Raw genomic sequence first — 21,470 nt, 5'->3', positions numbered from 1 at the left:
CATATTCCTAACCAAGTTATTGTCAAGTGTATTAGATGCAGGTGCAGTGAATACTTCCTCTTCATCTCAGTGTCCTACAGTCTATACAAGTGCTGGCCCACTGTCCTGCATGTTTTCCATCTCCCCCTGCTCTACCTATCTGACTGAACTCATCGTTGGCACTTTAGATTAGCTGAGCACACCTGATTTAATCAAGACCATGTTAATCACACTAATCAGGTGTGTTTGGAGCAAGGATTGATAGAAGATATACAGGACAGTAGGCCTCCAGGAGTAGGATTGAGAAACGCTGCAATAGGTGATACTCATGCACTGTCTCATAGTTTTGCGTTGCCTGCCTGTTGCATTCTCCACATGGCTTAATCAGCAGTCTCTTGGCGTGCTAGGGGTAAGAATCCTTTTAAGCCCCAGCTCAAACAACTCTCCTTTAAGACCAAGCCCAGACAAATTCCCAACATCAATTAGGAAATTCTGTTATGCAGAGCAACTTCAAAGAAAGCACAAAGTGCATCAAATAAACTTGCATAAAGATGGAACATGCAGACCACAAATGACCATGTCTGAAAATGTGTTAGCCCCTTATACAGCTAGTGCTCTCCTTAAAGAGCCAGCCCAAACAGTTTCTCTTTAAAAACCAGCTCCAGCACAAAATGCAAGGTCTGAGGGTGAAACAAAAAATATACAACTGTCCACAAACGGAGATTTTGAAAAATGCAATCTAATAGAACTGGTCTCACTGGACTTGGTAATGTGATGTCACGCTTGTGTGATCTCTCTTCATGTGTTCTGCCTGGCGATGTATTAAAAAATGACTTTCTCCATACCGATAACTGAAGAATTCTTTTGAAAAGATGCAAGTCATTACCCAGTTTTAAAAGTATAAATTTTATTCAGATCAGCTGTATTTAAATTACATAAATTCAGATTAAAGTATTACTCTGCATGCATTTGAAATAATCAGATTTTAATCAATTACAAAATTATAAGTTCTATTTGCGCTATTTTCAGCACTGATGATTGAGAAACAAGTGTGAAAATATTTACTGGTTTAATGTTGAGACTGAAGCTCTATGTTCCCTGCCATCTACACATCTTTAACAATCCTCCATTTGGTAAGACTTCATGAACAGAAATACACCCGGTTCAAGTGTTTGGATGAACAACAATCAACAAGCAGATACCTAAGATGAAGTACAAACCAGAATATTTGTGTATGCAGACTGCCAGGGAAGCACAGCTTGCAACACCGCAAACACTGTGCTCTGAGGATACTCTGATCCTGATCCTTGCAGCTGTTGGGGAGGATTGAGTGTTGGAAGAGTATCCTTGTCCTGAGTTAGTGTGTTAGAAAGCCAGGGAAAGAAAGAGAGTGAACGTGAGAGACAGAGTGGGAGAATTAGAGTGGGAGAGAGAGAGACTTTGAATAATTAATGTTCAGGATAAGATCTCAATAATCACATAGAATGTGCATGGTTTTGTACTTCTGAGCCTTTTAACAGAAGAACATTCATCCATATTTTATACAAAATGTAAATTGCAAAGACATAATTCTGTCTTAATTTTAAAAAAAGAGTATATCCTTGCAGATGTGCGTACTCATTGTCCCTCAGTCCACAAGTCATATTACTATCCATTAAACTCAGAACAGTGAAGCACAGCAGGGACTCAGACAGCGTCAAAGAGTGGTACGAAGACCCAGGAGCCCACATCACCCACAACAACACACAGCCCAACACAAATACTTTATGGTTTACAGCAAATAGGGGTGCAGCTATAAGGGTGTAACTATAAGGATGTCATAGCACTAGATATTTTAATAAGGCCAATACCCCCCTCCCCTACTGAATTCCTATATTATGATGCAGATTATTTCCTAAACCTCCACCCACAAATAGCCATTTCCAAGCCCAGGGATACATGCTGTGTAGATTTTAATGCTAGGACAGTCAAAGAGTCTGACTCTATCAACACAAAAGGTTGTTGGTATAAGTTGTTGATAGTAGTCATTTATTTGGATAAGTACCTTGTACCAACTACAATACAGAGAAACCGCCCTGACCACACAAACAAAAATGCTACAAGTTAGTGCATCTCTGTCAAGCCATGGACCTGTACATTCTTAATGGCGTGATCAGAGGACACTGTTCAATTCTTAGAAAAAGTGTAGTTGACCACACCTCACTGACAAGGACCGCTTTGGTATTAATGTTTTCGCTATCAGACCACTGCCTGTTTCACTGCCAATATCTATGAAAAATGAAACAATGCCAAATAAAATGCAGACAACCGGGTCCTGTTGTAACCCCTGTTCATTGGGTAACAACAGATCTTGGATGAGCTAAAGCACAACTACCAGAACAGGGCTTTGGCAGTAAATTTAAGAAGATAAAAATGATGGCCTTTTAAAAAAATCCCATATCACAGGACTGCTTTACTCCAGGAAACACTTCACTGGAACATACACCAAGTTACAATTAACTTGAACTGAATCCAGCGTGCCAAGACTCTTTGGTTAGGCAGCCATTGAATGAAAAGAAAAAGGCCACCGAGATTAAAAAAAAAAAAAAATTCCATGAAATAAATATTGCATTCAAATGTTGTCTAATATTTCAAATGTGAATGTCAAGTGTGGGATCTACTCAGGGCAGTAAAAATAAATTCATGATTGCATATGTGGTCATTGTGAAACAAGACATGTAGAGACAGAGATGCACTTCCTCATATATTGCAAAACTATACATTTTTTCAGTAAAATTATTGACATTTTTCCTAATTTAATCTTGAAGAAAAATGATGAAAAACTGCAGGTCCTGCTCATGGGGGGACCCACCACCCCACTAGTGCAATACATCTCAGCCTACGATAGCCTGAGGGACAGTCAGTAACTATCTGACTAACATATGAATTATTAGACATGATATATATTATTCTCAAAGCTTACAGAGTTGATGACTGTAACTTTATCATTATAGTGTTATATCTTTATATATATTCATTGGTCTAGATTTACAGTTGTCATTTGTTTCTCTTTTTTGTATTATGTAATAAGCTTTGGTAAATTTGTGAATTGGACTGACAGACAAAGAGAGAGAAGGACAGAGGGAGATGCCCAAAGACAAAGCTGTGTTTATGAAGTGGAGCCCAGGAAAGCTAAGATTCTCCTGGCAGGGGGGGCACACTGGCCAGTGCTGGCACCAGTTCCTGGTACACCTGGATGCCACGCAGGAAGATCTGCTCGTTCAGGAACTCGTTGTGGTCGTGTAGAAGGATGGGGGTGTGGTTCATTGGGGAGAAGCCAATGGCGGGGAGGCCAACCTGTGTAAGAAGATATACATCACTCCCTGTGGGTGAAACTGCCTATTTAAGATGGGAAGGGTTTTACTTCAAAGAGGACTGCACTTCTTAGAGAGAAAAGGTCATCATTGCAGGAGGTGGTCTTATCAAACACTTGCTATCTTGGCACTGCATATCACCCAGACCTCAAATCACTTGAGAATACGACTAACATTATTACAAAAATATTTTCTAAAGAACCTGTGTTCCTCTTTTACAAATACAACAGACACACTGTGGGAAAAATGTTTTTTTTCCACTACTTACAGCTTTACTTTCACTCATTGACCAGGGTAATATAAGCAAAAGTGTTAACATGAACGCTGAACTTAAATTAACCATAAAAATATTAGGACCCCAGCAATATCATGTAATGCTTAACCACAGTGAAGCATTTGTTCTGGCATTGTGGTAAACCTCATGTCACAATGTCTCCTGGACAAGGACATGTTAAAATGAAGCTGCAAAGTTGGACTGTACATGTGGTGAAAACAGTGGGACACCGCTTCATGATGAACTTTGGGGGTGACTACCACTTCAACCATTTTATAGCGAGTGTGGGTGACCACCGCTTCCATTAGCTATCTGACTGATAATGACCCACTTCAAAGCTATGGATGTGATTACTTTAAGTAATTTCCCACTGTGAAGTATAGATGTCCTGTATGGCATTGTGAACACTCACAGCTCGGATAAATCGACTGTCGGTGGCAGCAGGGAAAATTTCCTTTTGCAGACTCATGTTCCTGAAGGTGACACACAAAAGGACAGGTGTGACAAGTATTTCTATAAGAGCAAGACACAAAATCAAGAAACAAACTCTCCAAAGACAATCAATCAATGTTTCCTGCAATTCAGCTGCTTTTTGCATCTACTGAAATAAATACTTGAACAGTGTGCTGAAATAACTGAAGTCACTGGAATAATTTATGGATCAAATAGTGTGCTTGAATAACTGAACTGATTAATGAAATTGCGTTCTGAAACAACTAAAGTGATTAATTAAACAGTATGCAGGAATAATATACAGAATAACCAGAAGAGTGTCTTAGAATACCAAAAATAATGAAACAGTGCAACTGAATAACCAAACTGTTTAATCAAAATTAATTATTTGAACAGTGCTTTGAAATAAATAAACTAATTAAAGGAACAGTGCTTCTGCATAAACTAACTTACTAATTGAACTGGAGTCTGAAATAAAGAGTACTTTATAATTATGAATATTCCATATAATGAAGCTGCTTTGTCATGAATAAGCCAATTAATTGAGCAATGTGTTTGCATGGACAAACAGGGCATTGTGCTAAAACCACACTCACATGGTTTTGCATGTTGTGCTGAAGGTATTCCACCAGGGGTCGCTGTCTGCTGTGGATGTCACATCCTGGTTCTCATGTTTCTGGGAAATAAACACAGATGTAGAATGGACTGCAAAGCTCCACACAGATCAAACGAGCAAAGCATCTAATGGTACATTTGGTCTTTTAACAGAATTTTAAAGTTTCACCAACAAATGGTGAACCTGAGGGTGAACAAAGCAGGCACACAGAGTACAAGAACAGGAGCAATCAAGCTTCTATCCTGCAGCACCATGGAAATACTGACCTGGGCAAACTCATATGTAATGCCTTCGCCTGCCTCTTTACACCAGCGCTGGATCTGGTATTCAAATTCCTGATAAAGAGGGAGAGATAGAGAAAAGGAGGGAGAGGCAGATTAAGTGAAAGACAAACAGAAAAATAGACAGAAAGGGAAAGAGAAAGGTACAGTAGCAAAGAAACTGAACGAAAAAGAACGGCTGTGCTTGCAATTTTTTTAATGCAGTTTTCTCGAGATCACAAGTTAATTAATTCGTTATCACAAGAAAACAAAAGGTTGTTTCCTCTTATTACTTATAATGTTTATCAGAGATCAGGAGTGCCATCAGCATGCATAGATGGCATCTTGAAAACTGTATCCACTGATTTAGGCTGAAAATGTCAGGAGTACCCATTACTGATCAACGCATCAGACTGTACTTCAGTCAAGGTCTAACACAGGCAGAAATTGCGTTGTGTCTTTCTGTTAGAGAACATTCAGATCCTCCCCAACAGTCATGACAGCGATCTTGAAGGCTGAAATCAGGTGTGATCAAATGCAGCGTTTCCCAAACCTCTCCTGGAGGACCCCTTGTCCTGCATGTTTTAGCTCTCTTTCTGCTCTAACACAGCTGATTCAAATGATCAACTCATTAAGCAGCTTCAAGAGTTCATAATAACAAACTGATTGTTTAAATCAGCTGTGTTGGAGCAGGGAGAGATCTAAAACATGCAGGACAAGGGGTCCTCTAGGAGAGGTTTGGGAAACGCTGATCAAATGAACCAGACACTCATTTTCAAGTTCTCCATAATTATCCCATGATCTTGAGAATACAAGTGTCATTTTCTCGTGATAAATTATCTCATCTCGAGAAAACGAGCTTTGTTATCTCGAGATAACGAAATAATTAACTTGTGATCTCGAGAAAAAGGCATTAAACAAAAACATTGCAAGCACGGCCGTTCCAGGCTTCCGTAGAAAAGAGACAAGAAAGTGCAGAAGACAGGGAGGGGGAGACAGAAATACAGATTCGGAGAAAGGGAGAGAGATGAATCAGATATTTCATAAATTCTGAAAAAGGTGTTATTTGTCATGTGCTGATCCGCAGTGCAGTGGGGGGGGGCACCTGAAGGTTGACTGTGGGTGGTATCCGCATGTCAAAGCTGACGTCCATTTCTGCGGGGATCACATTGTAGGCCACACCCCCTTTCACCATGGTCATGTTGATGGTGGTGACATCACCCAGTGTAAGGCACTCACTGGTGTTTAACCTAGAGTGGGTGCCAGATAAACCCATATTACTTTATTGTCAGGGTTCAAACAATCCTTAGCTGTGATATAACACTGTTAAAGATCATATCATCATATTATTGGTAATATCACACATTTTTATATTTGTTGTCATTGTCTTACATTGCAAGGAAAATATTCATCATACAGCATACTGTACGTCTGAAGCATACTTTAAATAGTGATACTGTATCATTAGCCACCACATGAATGTGGGTGCAGGCTAAACAACTTGGGCTGGCATTATATAAAGACTCATTCATATCATTACATCAGTAATATTCATTGCAGAATGTTCTGTGACAATGAATTCCTTTTTCAATTACATAGAATCCTGTGCTGTGGTTGTATGTATATGTGCAAAAAATCTGAATGCTTCAAAACCATGGAAACATTCCCTAACTGTAAGCTGCACTAACACCCAATGTTAACGCCTAACTGTGTTCACGCAGGACCACACTAACACCTGCCCATGTTAATGCCTGCCACTTTGGCTACAAACTGCTGTCCATGTTCAAAGATTTCCCACAGAAAGCAGAACTGAAAAAGCTGTGTCACGGAATAAGATGAGGGCAAGCATTCGCCCTCAGTACACCACACACTGCACAACTCTTCCATTCCTTTTCCACTCTACAGTGCAATGCTGGGGGTTCCAGCAGCAACTCACCGCTTTTTCTCCTTCTCTCTGAAATCCAGAAAGGAGTTGATGACGTTGCGCTGGAAGTAGACAAAGATGCAGAAATGAGTGCAATGGAGGAGTCCAGCATGCAAGAAGAGGCCTCCACCACCACCGCCATCACCATCACCATCACCCACCCTGCCCTGCACAAAGACTCACCAGCTTCTCTGCAGCCGTGTTCTCCACAAATCTGGAACCGTGTCCTGGACTGCCAGGACAGCGTACTGTAATCCCTGAAGGGGAGATACAGAACAGGCACAGCATGAGTGTGTATGTGTGTTTGTGTGTGTGTGTGTGTGTGTGTGTGTGTGTTTGAAAATGTGCTGGGACTACCATGGGTAAAGCAATTATATAAGGGCACTGAACTGCAGTAGGCATCACTCCATAATACACAGTACTCACACCATGGACATCTCTCTCCGTAAAACACAGTAAAGGATTCTCCTGGGTTAGCCAAACCTGCAAGGACAAAGCAGAACATGAAGATAACCTTCACCGACTGCAAAGCCAATGTTCTGAGAACCAGCCTTCATCCATTGCAAAACCACTGCTCTGAGAGCCTACCTTCATCCAATGCAAAGCCAATGTTCAGAGCCTGAAACTCAGGATGCTTCACAAACATCTCCATCCCTTTGTGACCTCCAACCTCCTCATCTAAAAACAACACACAAAGAACAGAAGCTTCAGAACACTGCACACAGAATCTACCCTGTGTGTGTTAGCAATTATTCACTGCCGAGAAATGTTTTATGATTTGGTACAGCCGAACAGTTTTCAGTATACAGCTCTCCCAGAGAGGTTTCATGTTGATACGTGGGTAACGTTAAGCAAGCCTTTGCATTCCGAGGACAGAACGTAAAGTCTTACCTGGAACAAACATCAAGTGCACAGTACGTGCCAGCTTTCTGCCCTCTGCTTTCAGTGTGCGAATGGCTTCAATATACCTGGGGAACAGCAGAAACACAAACCTCTGTGCTTCGACTCTTTCTTTTTCTCGCTCTCTCTCTCTCACACACACACACACACACACACATATACACACTTCACGGCTCCAGCTCTCACACACGTCTCGCTGCCACACACAGTGTAACTTGCAAAGTGGAGGAGAGGGTATATGCAGGTGCAGAGGGAGTGGTAAGTCTCTACATGAAGAAAAAGCTGTTGGGCCAATGGGTTACTTTACCATTGTAGCACTGACAAACATGATATGAAATGTTCCTGTACAGAAGGAATCAGGCATCCCCTAAGGTGCCCTTATCACAGAAAATGGGATGTGACTTCACACTCACTGGATGGTGACAGACTTCATGTCCTGAGCGCCCCTGCCGTAAATGTTCCCCTCGGCATCCTTAATGGCGGCAAAAGCATCGTACTTCCAGCTTTCCTGAGTGGCAGAGAGAGGAAGAAGAGTTCAGCATTCACTCCTCTGTACCTTCTGGGGAGGAGCCAGAACTAGGTGCAAGGGGAGGAGGAAGACAGTGGGACCACTGAGATGGGAGGGGCTAGATCCAGGGCAGAGATGCAGTGGGAAGAGTCTGGCACTGGTGTTAGACAATGTTGGGTTGTGAGGGAGGGTCCAAACACCTTGAAGAGGCCATTATACAAAAATGATGAGCTCATTATACTTACATTCTAAAATAACAGCTCCAAGGGGGTGTGGCCATAAACTCAATAGCTGAGGGGGAAGGGCCAAAGCATGGTGTGCTCTCACAGGAAGGAGGCTTACCTGGAAAACAGGAACCACATCCGTGTGAGAGTTGAGCAGGACTGACTTCAGAGCAGGGTTGGTACCTGTCCATGTCATGATAGCCACCGTTCTGCCAGGGCACATCTGAGGGACAACAGTAGAGAAATCTGTATGGGGTTGTGGTAGAGCGTGTGTGCAGGGCTGTATGGGGATGTGGTAGAGTGCGTGAGTGGGTCTGTTTAGGGGTGTGGTACAATGTGTCTGTGGAGCTGTACGGGTCTACTCAGGCCCCATGCAGTACCTCCACTTTCTTCATGGGAAGCCCCAGCTCAAGTGCCATCCTGTCCAGGAACCTCAGAGCAGAATCTGCAGACACACAAAGCAGTGGTCATCACTCTGAGAACAACAAACTGACAAGGGGGCATGGCAGAACTTCAGCACCTGATCATTTGACAAATGTACTGAGGCAGGAAGTATTGAGCCCTGTAGGTGTTGCGCCGTTAGCCTGAAGGTTCCGGGCAGTCTGAAGCACCTCATAATCCTGAATTTCAGAAACCAAACGGACAGCATGCTTTCATACAGGTGGTAGCCTGTGCCAGGCAGGACAGACCAACAATTTGACGTTATTTAGGAACTTGGTTACCAGAAGGCTAAGTCTGATTACCCAGTGGGGACATTCATTACTGTTGTACCCTTGTGCAAGATACTTGCCCTGAATTCCTGCAGTCAATATCCAGCTGTGTAAATGCACAATACAGAATTTAGGGCAGCTGTCAAGCAAACCTATAATGTAATGCAGCATGAGGGGTGGAACCACACAGCGCACACACTATGGGCTGAGAGTCTTCGCCCCACACTGAACAGATTCATTCATAGCTAAACATACCAAACGGGTACTCTCACGCACACACTTCCTACAGTTCCATTTAGTGCCACACTGGTCTAACATGCTTTCAGCTCACCCTCACTGACTCATTACAATCTCAGCTCTCATTGTCTCACTTCAGTCTCAATTCAGCTAAATTCTAACTGTTCCCTTTCACAACATTGCCAGATTTTCTTTTATCTTTCTTTCACCTTAACAGTTTCCTAAATTTCTGCAACCCATTGTAAATTATTTTAAAAGATAACCTGACAGTTCAATTATTACACAGCTATTGTTTTATACCCACGTTCGCTTTATAATCAGTGACCCATTACCTCACAGGTTTTGCAATACTGTGTTTCACAAGGTTAAAGGTGGGAATTACACTCAGACAGCAAGAAACACAACTCTCTACAGTTCATCGGACCCTGTGTGCACACACAAACAAGTGCACAAAATTGAGCACATACATATGTATGTACACATGCACACGCACTCACAAAGACATATATCACAAAGACATTCTCAGGCGCACACAAAGGCATGATCCTGCAGGCATCCACATGCAGAGTGTGAAATGTGGTCATAGCCTGCAGCTTCACTGCACAGCAAACTGCATGGCTGAAAAAACATGGAAGTTCAGTACACATGTATTTCAGCAATGCATATGTATGTGTGTAAAGTTAACATATCTGATCTAACTCTAATAAGACCAAGGGCTTACAACGTCTGATTTCGGCATTTCCGTTACGTTACAGAAATGTCAACACTGTGTCCTTTATCGGATTCAGGTTTCCATACCTCCAAACGAGTGAACTCTTAATGAAGTCATGGACCCTAAGGAGTAAACAGGTCTCCTTCTGCACCTCCGTAGTTACATACCGTAGTCAGGTTCGGGGTGAACCGTCTTTAGGCGCAGATATTCCCTGAAAAGGGTGACGGAGGGGTGCTCAGCCGGCCCAACACGGCCCTGACCTCCGCCACCCATACCGCTTGGCCCGTCCTTCTCTGGTAGCATGGCGTGTGTCCGTCTCGCTGCAAGAGAGAGTGAATCTTCTACACTGTAGAGCGAATTCAATGGTCACACAAATGACGTCTGGCTAGCCAAGCTACTTCGAGGAGCGGACTGTCCGACGAAGACATAGTTAATGATTTACTAAAGCACTATGTACAGTTCAAGAACACGCGATTTGTCCTCCGCTTTACCAACAGAGAATTCTTCTGCTTGCAGATCCTGTAAGTATAAGAATTTCTACCAATATCAATCCATCAATAAGGCAAAAGAATGAATGAATGATAGTACTGCGTCCTCAAACAGACCTTGCTCTCAGCTGAGAACTGTCTCATTGTGGAACTGTACACATCCTGTCCCCGTACTGTCGCTGTACCTACTGTATGCACTTTTGTAAGTCGCTTTGGATAAAAGCGTCTGCTAAATAAATAAATGTAAATGTAAATGAAGTTTTGATTTCATTTCCACTTTCATAAATCGGATTACGTCTTTCGGTTTAATTACAGTTTACTACAGGCGTATCTCTGCTGATGTGCTTCCAGCAACGCGTTCTCCTCAAGTGCCTTTCAGTCAGGTATTAGTTTATTTTAAAACTGGAAGTATTTCAGTTATGTTCTGTCACAAACTCGCCAATAGTCATCGAAGACCTCCTCGTTAAATAGATCCACGCGTGAATCAAACACCTGTTTTTCAAACATGTTACAAGAAACAGACCTATGCAGGGTCTGTCACAGAGCCTTAGATCACCTGTTTGTATGGTATAGAGGATATAGCACAAGAATACCAACTAAATCCGAACATTAATAACCTGGAGAATGCCAAACGCTGTTCTTTATCCAAACCAATCTGATCGGATGTGGTCAGATTCATGATACGCTTATTACAGTTATTGGAAGCTACAAACACAAATCCATGTAGCCATCTGGCAACATACACAGAACAAATGCCAACCACGCTTGTGAACTTATAGCTACCTTCAGCGATCTCGCGCATGGTAAGACCGTCTCCTGTTAGGATATTGCTGCTGTTGGTTGAATAACCAAAAATACTGCCATATATAACAAGTTAGCTAACTGCATTACGCTGCATATCAACCTGCATCCGATAAAACGTGACGGTGTCTAGATTTATGAAACAAAGCATAGTGACCTTTTACCAAATAAAACTTCCCGAGAAAGAAACCGACTGTTAGCCTGCGTGCAAGTGTATGTAGCCTAGCTGATTCAGTTTAACCGGAACTAAATCCACTTGCCAGTAAGGACAACTGCGCATAAAACCAATGAAACTGCAACACAGTAATAGTAAAATTTGTGCTCGCATGTTGACTCAGCAAGCTGGCGTACCTTCTACGTTCCCCTCTTGGCCAACTTGGCTAGCTTCCCTTCCCTTCTCTGACCACTGTGCTAGGCACAAGGTCGCATAGTCGATTTAGGACTTATCGATGCACTCAGCATGTGGCGCACGCTCAGTTAAACGTCGTACCAATGCCACTTACAGATCATGTTAACTGAGGCGTGTATTAACATTTCAGAGAATACACCCAACCGATACTTTAGAGCATAAATCAACTTTAGAGCTACTGGTCTTTGGTTTTTCCGTCAGAGCTTCAGCTCCGATATACACTATTTCATTATTTCTCAACTGAACCATTGAGAATCAGATGTTCCAGGTGCAGCTGACAGCCTTCAAGCCCCCAGGACAAAACACCACCCACCCGCTCTGTTACAAAGACTTTAAACTTCCCACAGAAATCATAAGCTTCCAACAGAACAAAGTGTCAGACTGCTCAATGTTTTATGTCTCAACTGATATATTTAGTGCACAACTGATTAGATGATTACGACTAAGATAATTATTGACTCAGATCAAATTTACCCTTCCACTTGGTGTCAGATATGAATTTCATCATATAACCATTGTTATCAGTGCAGTGATAACATTCCTTTGAATTTTAAAATCCATGTCAACAAGTAAGAAATGGCAAATTCCAGTTTCATTTTACTAAAAAAATCCACAAACCACATCATTTTATATTTATTGGAACCATGGAAACACCCAGAAACACCGGAGATATTCCTTACTGATGAATATGATTTCTGCAACTTTTCATTAATGCAATTTAAAATGAGATTTCAGATGAAAGACTACTACCTAAAAAGATGTCAACTGTTTGCTGTACCTTATGGAGTCATTCACTATGAACTGCAAACTTAAGTGTCTACTCATATTTTCCTATTTATAATCTGAATTTACAAAAACCTAAAACGCAATTATGAAATTTTAAAATCAAAACATATATATGTTATAATAGCAAAGCCATATACAGTTAAATTCCTATAATACATAGGATCAAAGAAAATAAATACAGACAATTAAATTAAAATAAATAGTGGTAACACAATTGTAACCATATTAGTGACGACTTCTAATTCACTGAAGCATCCATTCATGTTCAGCAAATATGTAACATCCTTTAAAAGGTGAAAATAAGAGATTTGAGAGTAAAATGCCTTTTACTGCCATACCTAACACTGTACTACACATGTAGCTTGTAATTATGAGAATTTACATAGTGTTTTTTAGCCATTAATTAATGAATCCTGCAGTAATTTTGTTAACACTGCAAGGGAACCTGTTAAGCAGAATAAAAACATAAAAACACAAATAAAGACTTCAGCATAACTCCCTGTATGGTGGGAGTTTAACAGCGATTTGTTGCTCAAAGGGCCCCTCCCAGACACTGGGAAGACTGAAGAGAACTCTTTTTTTCTTCCAGGAACAATTCCTTTTTTTAAGTCTCTGTTACATGAGTCACAGTTAACACAGCAGCCCAAGGCAGCATCTGAAATTCACAGGTATGGCAGAGACCTAATCAATCCCACTACTTTGTCCTCAAACCAACAACCACCCTGCCCAAGGGTCATAACCCCACCCCTATCCTCCACACCTCCTTAGCCCCCCCACCCCTCAGCCTCCGCTCACTCCAGTTTGCTCAGGAAGTCCAGCAACGCCAGGTGGAACTCCCGAGGTTTGTCCATGTAGCAGGCATGCCGCGCCCCAGCAAGACGCACGGTCGAGTGTCGGGGGAGCTGACTCAGGTTCTTATAGGACTGGGCCCCCAGGTTTGTGTCCTGCTCTCCGTACACAATTAGAGTTGGAGTCTTTTTCAGGGGAGAAGACAAAATGCTTGTTTCAGAACAGCACTTAGTTTAGCACTTAGTAGCAGCTGCACACACACACACATAAATATATATACATATGGGATAGACAAAGTAATGAAAATGCCAAATGAGTTAACATTTTTTACTTAATAAGGAGCTGGCCCACCCTTTGCCTTCAGAACAGCCTCAATGGCAGTAGTAGCAGTGTAGCATAGTGGTAAGGAGCAGGATTCATAGCGGAAAGGTTGCTGGTTTGATTCCCCTGCTTGGACACTGCTGTTATATCCAATTGTTGTGTTTCTGATATATGAGATATGATGATTTAAAGCCATCTCATAACATATTGGTAATTAGTAGACATTAATATGAAATGCATACACAGTTTTAAATTGTGATCTGGTTAATTCTAAATACAAGTCCTTTTTCATTTGGTGTTTCCATTATTTTGTCCACCTCCTGTATACATTTTATTTTGTAGAAGAAAATCTTACTGAATCTGGTCTTATTTTTACCACACGGTTTGCAAGGTAGGTAAACATGATTGGTTGCAATTGATTTCTGTCACACATCTGTTGCAGGGCTGAGTCCAATGTACAGTAATAATTTATTCACTTGGCAGACATCCTTATTAAGGGTTACTTACAGAACAGAAGTTACATTGAAAAATACTACTACATATAATTACAAAGGACAGACTCACCAATTCTCCATCCTGCATACAGTAACTGATAGTAGCACACCCTGATTAATGCTAATCTAAGACTGGTTGTAAAGCCGATTTAAGATTTAAGACTAGAGTCCAGCTGTTTCTGTACTTTTGGCATCCAACATAAAAGGAGCAAAGTTCACTAATACACTCTCGCTCACTCACACAGACAGTTTCTGGCCTCACCTGGATGCTCTGGTACTGCTGAGCTGTGTAGGTCCTGGTGCCCACAGGGGCGATGGGGATGAAGCCGCGCAGCTGGGAGTCATGTTTCATCAGGAGAGGTAGAGAGAAGTGGCCGCTCATGGAGGGGCTGAGCAGGACAGGCGCACGAACCCCCAGCGCCTCCAAAAACCGCAGCAGCAGGTCCACCCGGTTCTGATCTGTCTTCACTGCATCCGAGTCCGGAGAGTTCCCAAACCCTGAAAAGTCACACAAAACAGAAATTAACAGACGGATATTTTCTCTCTTGTCACCATTTAGAGAATACATAACAGGTCTCATACTCCTATTTCCTCTCAGTAACTGAGCAGAAATAAATCACTGCATTTAGGTGCTGTGTTTCCATCTGTCCTCCTCTTTCCTGTTGTGGAGATGCAATGTTGGCAAACACTGTTAGCGACTAATGTACAACAGTTTCAGCTCATGTATGTCCATATTATTTACTCAATCCGCTGCAGAACATCTAACTTTCAGCTCGCATTTTGTCCAACCAAGAGTCTGACAGTTCAATCCAACACCAGCTAATTTGCCAGCATGGGACCATCACACCATACAGGCTGCTGGAGAGTGCATGACCTGTGGTCAGTAGAGAGGCAAGACAGACTGAACCGTGACCCTAGGGATACACTGCTCCCACCTGGCAGGTCAAGTGCCAGGGCCTGATATCCATTAGTGGCCAGCAGAGCCAGCGTCCCCAAGTCTTCCCAGGTTTTGGAGGTGAATGCCTGGCCATGCAGAAGAACCACCTGCAGTCTGGATGAGGAAGATCATATCAGTACCTACCTACAGACCTCACCTCTAGAGCTATCCATCCCTTATCTGTACAGGGATACCCCTCAAAAATTCAGGCATTTATTTGTTCATTTAGTAACTCTTTAATTTTCAGTTAAAAAGGGGGTTGGAAAACCATTCCAGTGGCATGTTTAACACCAAACTACATGTTGGACAGAGCAACCCTCCTGAGCATGAAGATTTGTACTGATTTAACAGACTCTTACATCACCCCACCTTGGCAGTATCTGCCTTCCCGCGCCGTCAATAGGCAAGGCCTCCCTGAAGAACAATGGGGGATCGCCGGGAAGCTGTCCTGTACGAACTGTAACGTTGATGGTTGGAGGCGGCGCAGGAGAAGCCGCAGATAGTCCCATCCTCTGAACCTCCAGGGACGGTTCCATGCTGCCCTGTCTGATGGCCGGTAACAGCAGGTACAGCAGCACAGTAGCTAACAGCACCAGGCCCAATACGACCAGTCGGTTACGTAAAAAGTTCATTTTACAGAGCTGTTTGATCTGGGGAAAGGACGGCAAGATGAGAGGGTCAGGGTATGGTTTCGTATGTATCATTAGCTACCTCACATGGCAAAATGGATGGAAAACAATAAACAAAATCGTCACAGCCACACGAAATATCGTGCTGCTAGTAAAATTCCCTCGCTGGCTAGCTAGTAATTTGCCTTAACCACAATGAATACATTAAATGTCTAGTTGAACGATTTCTTGAGCTTACTAGCTACAGCCGTGCTATTGCTGCTAGGAGATGTCACGATTGACACAGCTTGTTAGCTAGCTTGCATAGCAAAATAATTGCATATCTACCTACTTAGCTGGCTTATCTAGCTAGCATTTTTATCTAGTCAGCACGCTAACCAGTACTGTCTAGATATGCACACAGCTATGACAATACCTCGGTTCTACTGTTTAAGCAGTACAACTAATGTCACTGGTACGAATGCAGCAATATGTGTTACCGTATCTGCTGTGCCCCTCCTGCATGCGTGTACTGCCCAATAGTTGTCACAGTACTGATTGTTGACGCTTTTCGTAAGCGACCCGTGTGGGAACCTTTATTTTCTTATAAAACGTTCCACATGTTTTGAATATTCATATTTTAAATTCACGACAAGCTACGTTCGATAACCCGATGTGCACTAAGAATAAATATGTCAATTCCACAACACATATGCTGATAAATGCGGAACTACGAGTAATAAGGATTATGAAACTGGTAGTGTTTCTCTCCAGACATATTTTTAAGACGCGTCACCAAAACTTCCAAAAATATCTAATGGAACAGAATCCAAACAACCAACTATAAGCCCCAACGACTACATATAAACATATATAACAGATTTAACCGATTCAACTACAGTCAGTTTGGGAGGTCACGACATTTCTACAGCCAGGGGGAAAGCATTTACTGCACCGTAGGCTACCATGCATAAATTGCCATTCCTCCAATGGCAAATCGCTTCGGAATGGAGAACAGGGTTGCCAGGTTGTTGACAAAATAACATCATTTATGGTAACATAGAATGGAAAGAAACCAATCAAGCTGGTAGTAATTAAGGAAAGTAATAAGTTTCAGTTCGAACTTGAACTCGTTTCACTGCTAAGGACTCTCCTAGTTGATCATGTGCATCTGTGAAGCTGCAGGGAGGAATCCATAGCAATTATTTCATTCGGTACGGCACAGTTCACTTTCACACTGCAGCACTTGCCAGTTCAAATGAAATGTATTTCTGTCAGTACTCTATTTACTTGCGATGTGAAAGAGCACATTTTGCCAACGTTCGTTATTTCCTTTATTTATAGCACTGAAATGAGACCTCTCTGCACTTTCTCTTGAAAACATTTAGGTCCGTAGGTAACCAACATTACATTCGAACTGCATCCACAGAACTTAGATAATGCTACTTAGTAATGTTATTCAAAGCGTATGGTCAACAAATTAACTCCTAACATTGATCAGAACGCTGTATTTAGCAGAATGGTTACAAAAAGATAACGTCCCCACTTTCTGATACTTCAGTTTCCCCATGGAAACGACATTTGGAAAGGAAAATATTTTCGCATGTTGACATACTATGAGGTATGACTATCCAAGCTGGAAGCTGTAACAATAGTGCTGTTCAGACTTGGTAGCTTCAGCTAACGTTGCAAGATCGAGGTAGCTGATTTTTGTGAGGTTCTTTCAAAATGTTACCGCTATCGATGCATCTATTTACAGTGTAGCAGAACAGTTAAGATATGAACAGCTAGCTAGCTAATGTTACTTGGATAACAAACACACAGCAGGTGACTTGTTGCTTAACAGTTGTGGATTAAGTAAGAATACCAAACAGAAAAATGCCTGTTAATTCACTTGGGCCAAATTACAGATGCAGGTGAAATACTTGACGGTGTTCTAAAATCCGCAGGTTTTTGCTAGACAGGTAGTTATAGCTAACTAGATATTCTGTATGTCTGTTAGTTGCCTTGATTGAAACCTCCATTTTGGAAAATGTACTGCAGCCAGGCAAATTCAGTTTTCCTGACTTCAGACTGTACCGAGCAAGCTACGTGTGCAACGAAGAAAACGACTTATGTTAGCTAGCTTCCTATCATTAAGTCTTCGATCATTAGCAAAGTAACGCATATTTGCATGGACACGTAGAAAATTGCTCTAAATCAGTGGTGTAGTCTACGTGATACGCAGGTCTACGCCGTATCCACTAAGAAAGCCCCAGGATTTCCACTTAAAATGTGCAAGGATACGTATCAACATAGTTTTGTGGCAGAGTTTTCACATGAGCTAACTGTTTTCGCAAACACTGGATTGGGAAACAGCAAACTGTGCGAACGTCGCCGCACATGAAAGAAAAAACCTATATCGCCCAGTTAGACAGCCCTCCCCCACCCCCCCGACCTCCCCGACCTCACTCACCCTGAGCACCAACTAGCACGTTTCAGAAGGTGGAGTGCGTACACATGCGACCACTGCAGCTGTGTGATTTCGGGGTTTTAAAATAAAATTTAGATATTGAAATAAAGTTAAATGAAATAAAACAAAACTAAAACACGTAACACTCTTGGAATTTATAAAAACACATCAAAATCCAGAAGCTGAAGTTTCTGATCCTGGCAGACCGGGAGACCTGAGATTCCAGAAAAGGAGCCTGTTACATCTGGTAAGTGAAAATCTCATACAGATTAACATTATCTGATTAGCTAGTACATGCTTAACATACTCTAACAACAAGGGATGTGCGATATGTGTATTGAATTATATTTGCTGCCATGTCTAGTGTTTGCCTGAAGTTAGCTAGTGAGCAATGGTTTTCATAGTTTTAACCACGAAATCTAGCTGTCTGGCTAATTAAATTGGCTAGCTAGCCAACAAGTGGCTAAGTAGCACAGTAGCAGTATCTCTCTCCTCTTCCCCCGTGTTCGCCCAACCTTCCTCTTTCGGGCTACTAAATATCACCATAAAAAAACGCAGCTAGATGATAATAATAATAATAATCAAATGACGGTGCTCAGATATGAAAAGCTTTGACATGCGTGGTTAAGATCAGTCTTGCACGTGATATGTTGTTGTCCAATGTTAGTCATTTGATGATGATCATTATCAATGGGCACCCTGTACGTCTTTTGAGCCAAGAAAGTATAGTACATTACAACATGGTTGAGAAGCAATCACTCTGCCATGTATGCATGAGTACAAACACATCTGGAAAGCTTTGTAGTCTGGATAAATAAATACATACCCAGTCCTTTGGAATGGCATCAGTTGTGTGTGAATGCATGTACAGAATGCATTGGTGATTATGGTGGTGCTTATGGGGTTGTTGGGTGTTGCTCTGGGGTGTGCATGTGCGTGGAGAGAGGGGGTGGGGGGAATCATCACAGTATACCCACTACTGCAAACTAGACTACACCACTGCTCTAAATAAGCCACCAAAATGCAATATTTTCTTGGGGGAGAACCCCCAAGCTCTTGCCGGAGGTTTCAAGCAGAACCAGTAGATGATTAAGGGTATTCGCAGTAATAAAACTCTTAATGGTCTGAATATTGCCATGCATTTTCTGCTTACATATGCTTTTGCCAGTGTGAAATCAGCCTTGTGCCAGATACCCCCAGTATTTTAATACAATTCAAATGTCCAATTCATTGATTACGTTACATAACAACGGATCTTAGTGCGAGCCTGTTAGAAAATTAGGCACAAACATTCATCCAGGCCTTCAGTAGATACAAATTATCTACAAGTTAATTACAAATTAATTACAAGTTATCTTGAATTCTAAAAATGAATTAATATGCATTGTAAAATGGTGCCTTTGTGGTTGGTGACAAAAGAAATGTATGCAGGAATCAAGTCAGTCTGCTTACACAAAGAAAATTCTCATGATTTAATTACCAGAAAAAATAATGGAAAGTGATAGCTATAACAAAGAGTCAATGCCACAGTTAGTAAGATGTATGTTTTTTCTTCGTAATTTAAAAATGCTAATAACTCTCCACAAGTCACTATAATGAACTTGTACATTACATATCGCGTAATTAACACACTGACCTTCAAAATGACTTTATCAAATATTTATTAGTTATGTCAGGGAAAAATGTCAAAATATAATTTATTGTTTACTTTTGACTTTGTTTGGCATTACAGTCATCACTTGAGATGTTGAGTGATGTGGTCAAGTTTCATAACTGTGCATCTTGAGTCTCACTTGCCTGTGTTTCCACGCAGGTGAAGCATCCTGCAAGAGTTGATCAGGGGAGAGGATGGAACCAGGCCAGGCTGTCCTGGGAGGCCCCCCGTACTGCCTCGCGCCTGATGGGGTTGATGAGATCATCACACTGGAGATCACAGAGGTGTCTCCTGACCTGGTCATACTGCAGCCGAAAGAGGAGGGCCTGGGAGGCAGTGGCAGGGGCGCGGCTTGCGTGGTTGAGCAGAGTCATGGGTTCGAGTTGGACACCCTGACAAGTGAGGGCTGCGGTAGTCATGGGGATGCACCGCGACCTGCCATGCCACAAGCTGTGACCATAGGACAGATCAACGAGTACCACAGCATGATGAGTGGCACAACGAAGGAGCTCCATGCAGCGTCCACTCTCCTGGAGTCCTGTAAGATAATCCTCTGTCCGCAGGGAAACACTAGGGCCAGCTGAAAAGGAAAAATGACATGCTCCATTTCACTGAAAGGTAGAAGGGAGGTGTAGCACCACCAGATTCTCCATTCAGCGTCTCCGTTTGCTGAACTTTGTGGAATATTCTTCCAACCAAAATCATCTCTGTATATCTAGAAATGAATAAGAGGCGTTTCACCAGGCACTGGCCAATCAGAATGTGGCAATTTGTTTATTTAAATCATGTATGAAAAGACAACTCAATAAATTTTGAAAAATATTGGGCTTATGATTATAAGATGAATCACAGATTTAAAATACACTTCACTAATAGAACTAAAGATCTTAGTGACTGAGGATCTGTGACTAAGAAACGCCTTATATACAGTCTCTGTGCCAGCTTCACCACACCATTTGAGCCACTGTTACTCCAATTTAACAAGGTACCACCAACAATTTACCACCAAATAACAGAAACCAGCTTGACACCACCTCTTAAAGTCAGCTTTAGTATTTCTTCTGAGGTCATTTAATCCAGCAGTATCTGGTTTACTAGTGGTGTAAATGATTCCAGTATACCAGTGGACTTTGAATTGGAGAGAAAAAAAGTTTTTGTATTTTTGCGTTTCCTATGACTTTTGTGTGTTAAAATGTATTATAAAACACATCTAAGATTCTTTTGCAGATTTCTTTCCCTTATTAGCTAGTTACATAGCAAGCTGACCTGAAAGTTAGCTAGCTGGCTAAAAGGAAGTAATATTTTGTTCCTAGCTTACATGCTCAGGTAATGCTTAACCTTATTAGCTAGCTATAATGCTATTAGCTAGCAAATAAATCAGCTTACTAGTGAGTACTAGTGGTCAATGGTGTTTTGTTTCCTTGACATACTGAACTACAGATATTAATAGAAATATGAATGTTTTGTTTTACAATACACTAAGCTGTTCTCAATATATGTTACATTTTAAGGTTATGTGACATCTAGTTCAAGATCCAGTCAAAGGCTGGAAATTCATTTTATATTACAGGGAAGCCTGTT

At 41.7% G+C, this 21,470-nt stretch overlaps 2 protein-coding genes across 4 annotated transcripts; both read right to left on the bottom strand.

The window, feature by feature from the left end:
- Positions 1-2,608: 2,608 nt before the first annotated feature.
- LOC118779145 (aminoacylase-1-like) lies at positions 2,609-11,874 on the bottom strand. 2 transcript variants are annotated; one of them, XM_036531075.1, is made up of 15 exons: positions 11,791-11,874; positions 10,318-10,470; positions 8,872-8,936; positions 8,610-8,714; positions 8,173-8,267; positions 7,751-7,827; positions 7,448-7,537; positions 7,286-7,342; positions 7,043-7,116; positions 6,872-6,921; positions 6,041-6,185; positions 4,942-5,010; positions 4,656-4,735; positions 4,019-4,079; positions 2,609-3,315 (listed from the first exon to the last, which is right to left on the bottom strand). In XM_036531075.1, exons 2-15 carry the CDS (start codon positions 10,451-10,453, stop codon positions 3,151-3,153), a joined length of 1,269 nt encoding a protein of 422 aa, XP_036386968.1. In that variant the 5' UTR covers positions 10,454-10,470; positions 11,791-11,874; the 3' UTR covers positions 2,609-3,150. The 2 variants fall into 2 exon arrangements, with proteins under 2 accessions (XP_036386968.1, XP_036386966.1); XM_036531073.1 differs by lacking the exon at positions 11,791-11,874 and adding an exon at positions 11,422-11,727.
- A 996-nt stretch (positions 11,875-12,870) lies between these two features.
- On the bottom strand, positions 12,871-16,366 carry abhd14a (abhydrolase domain containing 14A). 2 transcript variants are annotated; one of them, XM_036531963.1, is made up of 5 exons: positions 16,284-16,366; positions 15,545-15,825; positions 15,174-15,289; positions 14,501-14,736; positions 12,871-13,608 (listed from the first exon to the last, which is right to left on the bottom strand). In XM_036531963.1, exons 2-5 carry the CDS (start codon positions 15,805-15,807, stop codon positions 13,426-13,428), a joined length of 798 nt encoding a protein of 265 aa, XP_036387856.1. In that variant the 5' UTR covers positions 15,808-15,825; positions 16,284-16,366; the 3' UTR covers positions 12,871-13,425. The 2 variants fall into 2 exon arrangements, with proteins under 2 accessions (XP_036387856.1, XP_036387857.1); XM_036531964.1 differs by having other exon boundaries at positions 16,220-16,285.
- Between the last annotated feature and the right edge of the window lie 5,104 nt (positions 16,367-21,470).

The sequence above is a fragment of the Megalops cyprinoides genome, chromosome 6, assembly GCF_013368585.1.
Source record: "Megalops cyprinoides isolate fMegCyp1 chromosome 6, fMegCyp1.pri, whole genome shotgun sequence".
Lineage (NCBI taxonomy): Eukaryota > Metazoa > Chordata > Actinopteri > Elopiformes > Megalopidae > Megalops > Megalops cyprinoides.
The sequence above is the reverse complement of the archived record's forward strand: the minus strand, read 5'-3'. Positions and strand labels throughout refer to the sequence as shown.

Bases quoted from the DNA above. Each gene is read 5' to 3' on its own strand.
- LOC118779145 (XM_036531073.1), bottom strand. The intron at 7,828-8,172 runs GTGAGTGTGAAG...GCTGTTCCCCAG, and splicing joins ATGAAGTCTGTCACCATCCA to GTATATTGAAGCCATTCGCA. The intron at 4,080-4,655 runs GTGAGTGTGGTT...TGTCACCTTCAG, and splicing joins AGCACAACATGCAAAACCAT to GAACATGAGTCTGCAAAAGG.
- abhd14a (XM_036531963.1), bottom strand. From the start codon at position 15,807: ATGAACTTTTTACGTAACCGACTGGTCGTATTGGGCCTGGTGCTGTTA. The intron at 15,290-15,544 runs GTGGGGTGATGT...TTCCTCATCCAG, and splicing joins GGAAGGCAGATACTGCCAAG to ACTGCAGGTGGTTCTTCTGC. The intron at 13,609-14,500 runs GTGAGGCCAGAA...CCCCTGAAAAAG, and splicing joins AGCAGTACCAGAGCATCCAG to ACTCCAACTCTAATTGTGTA.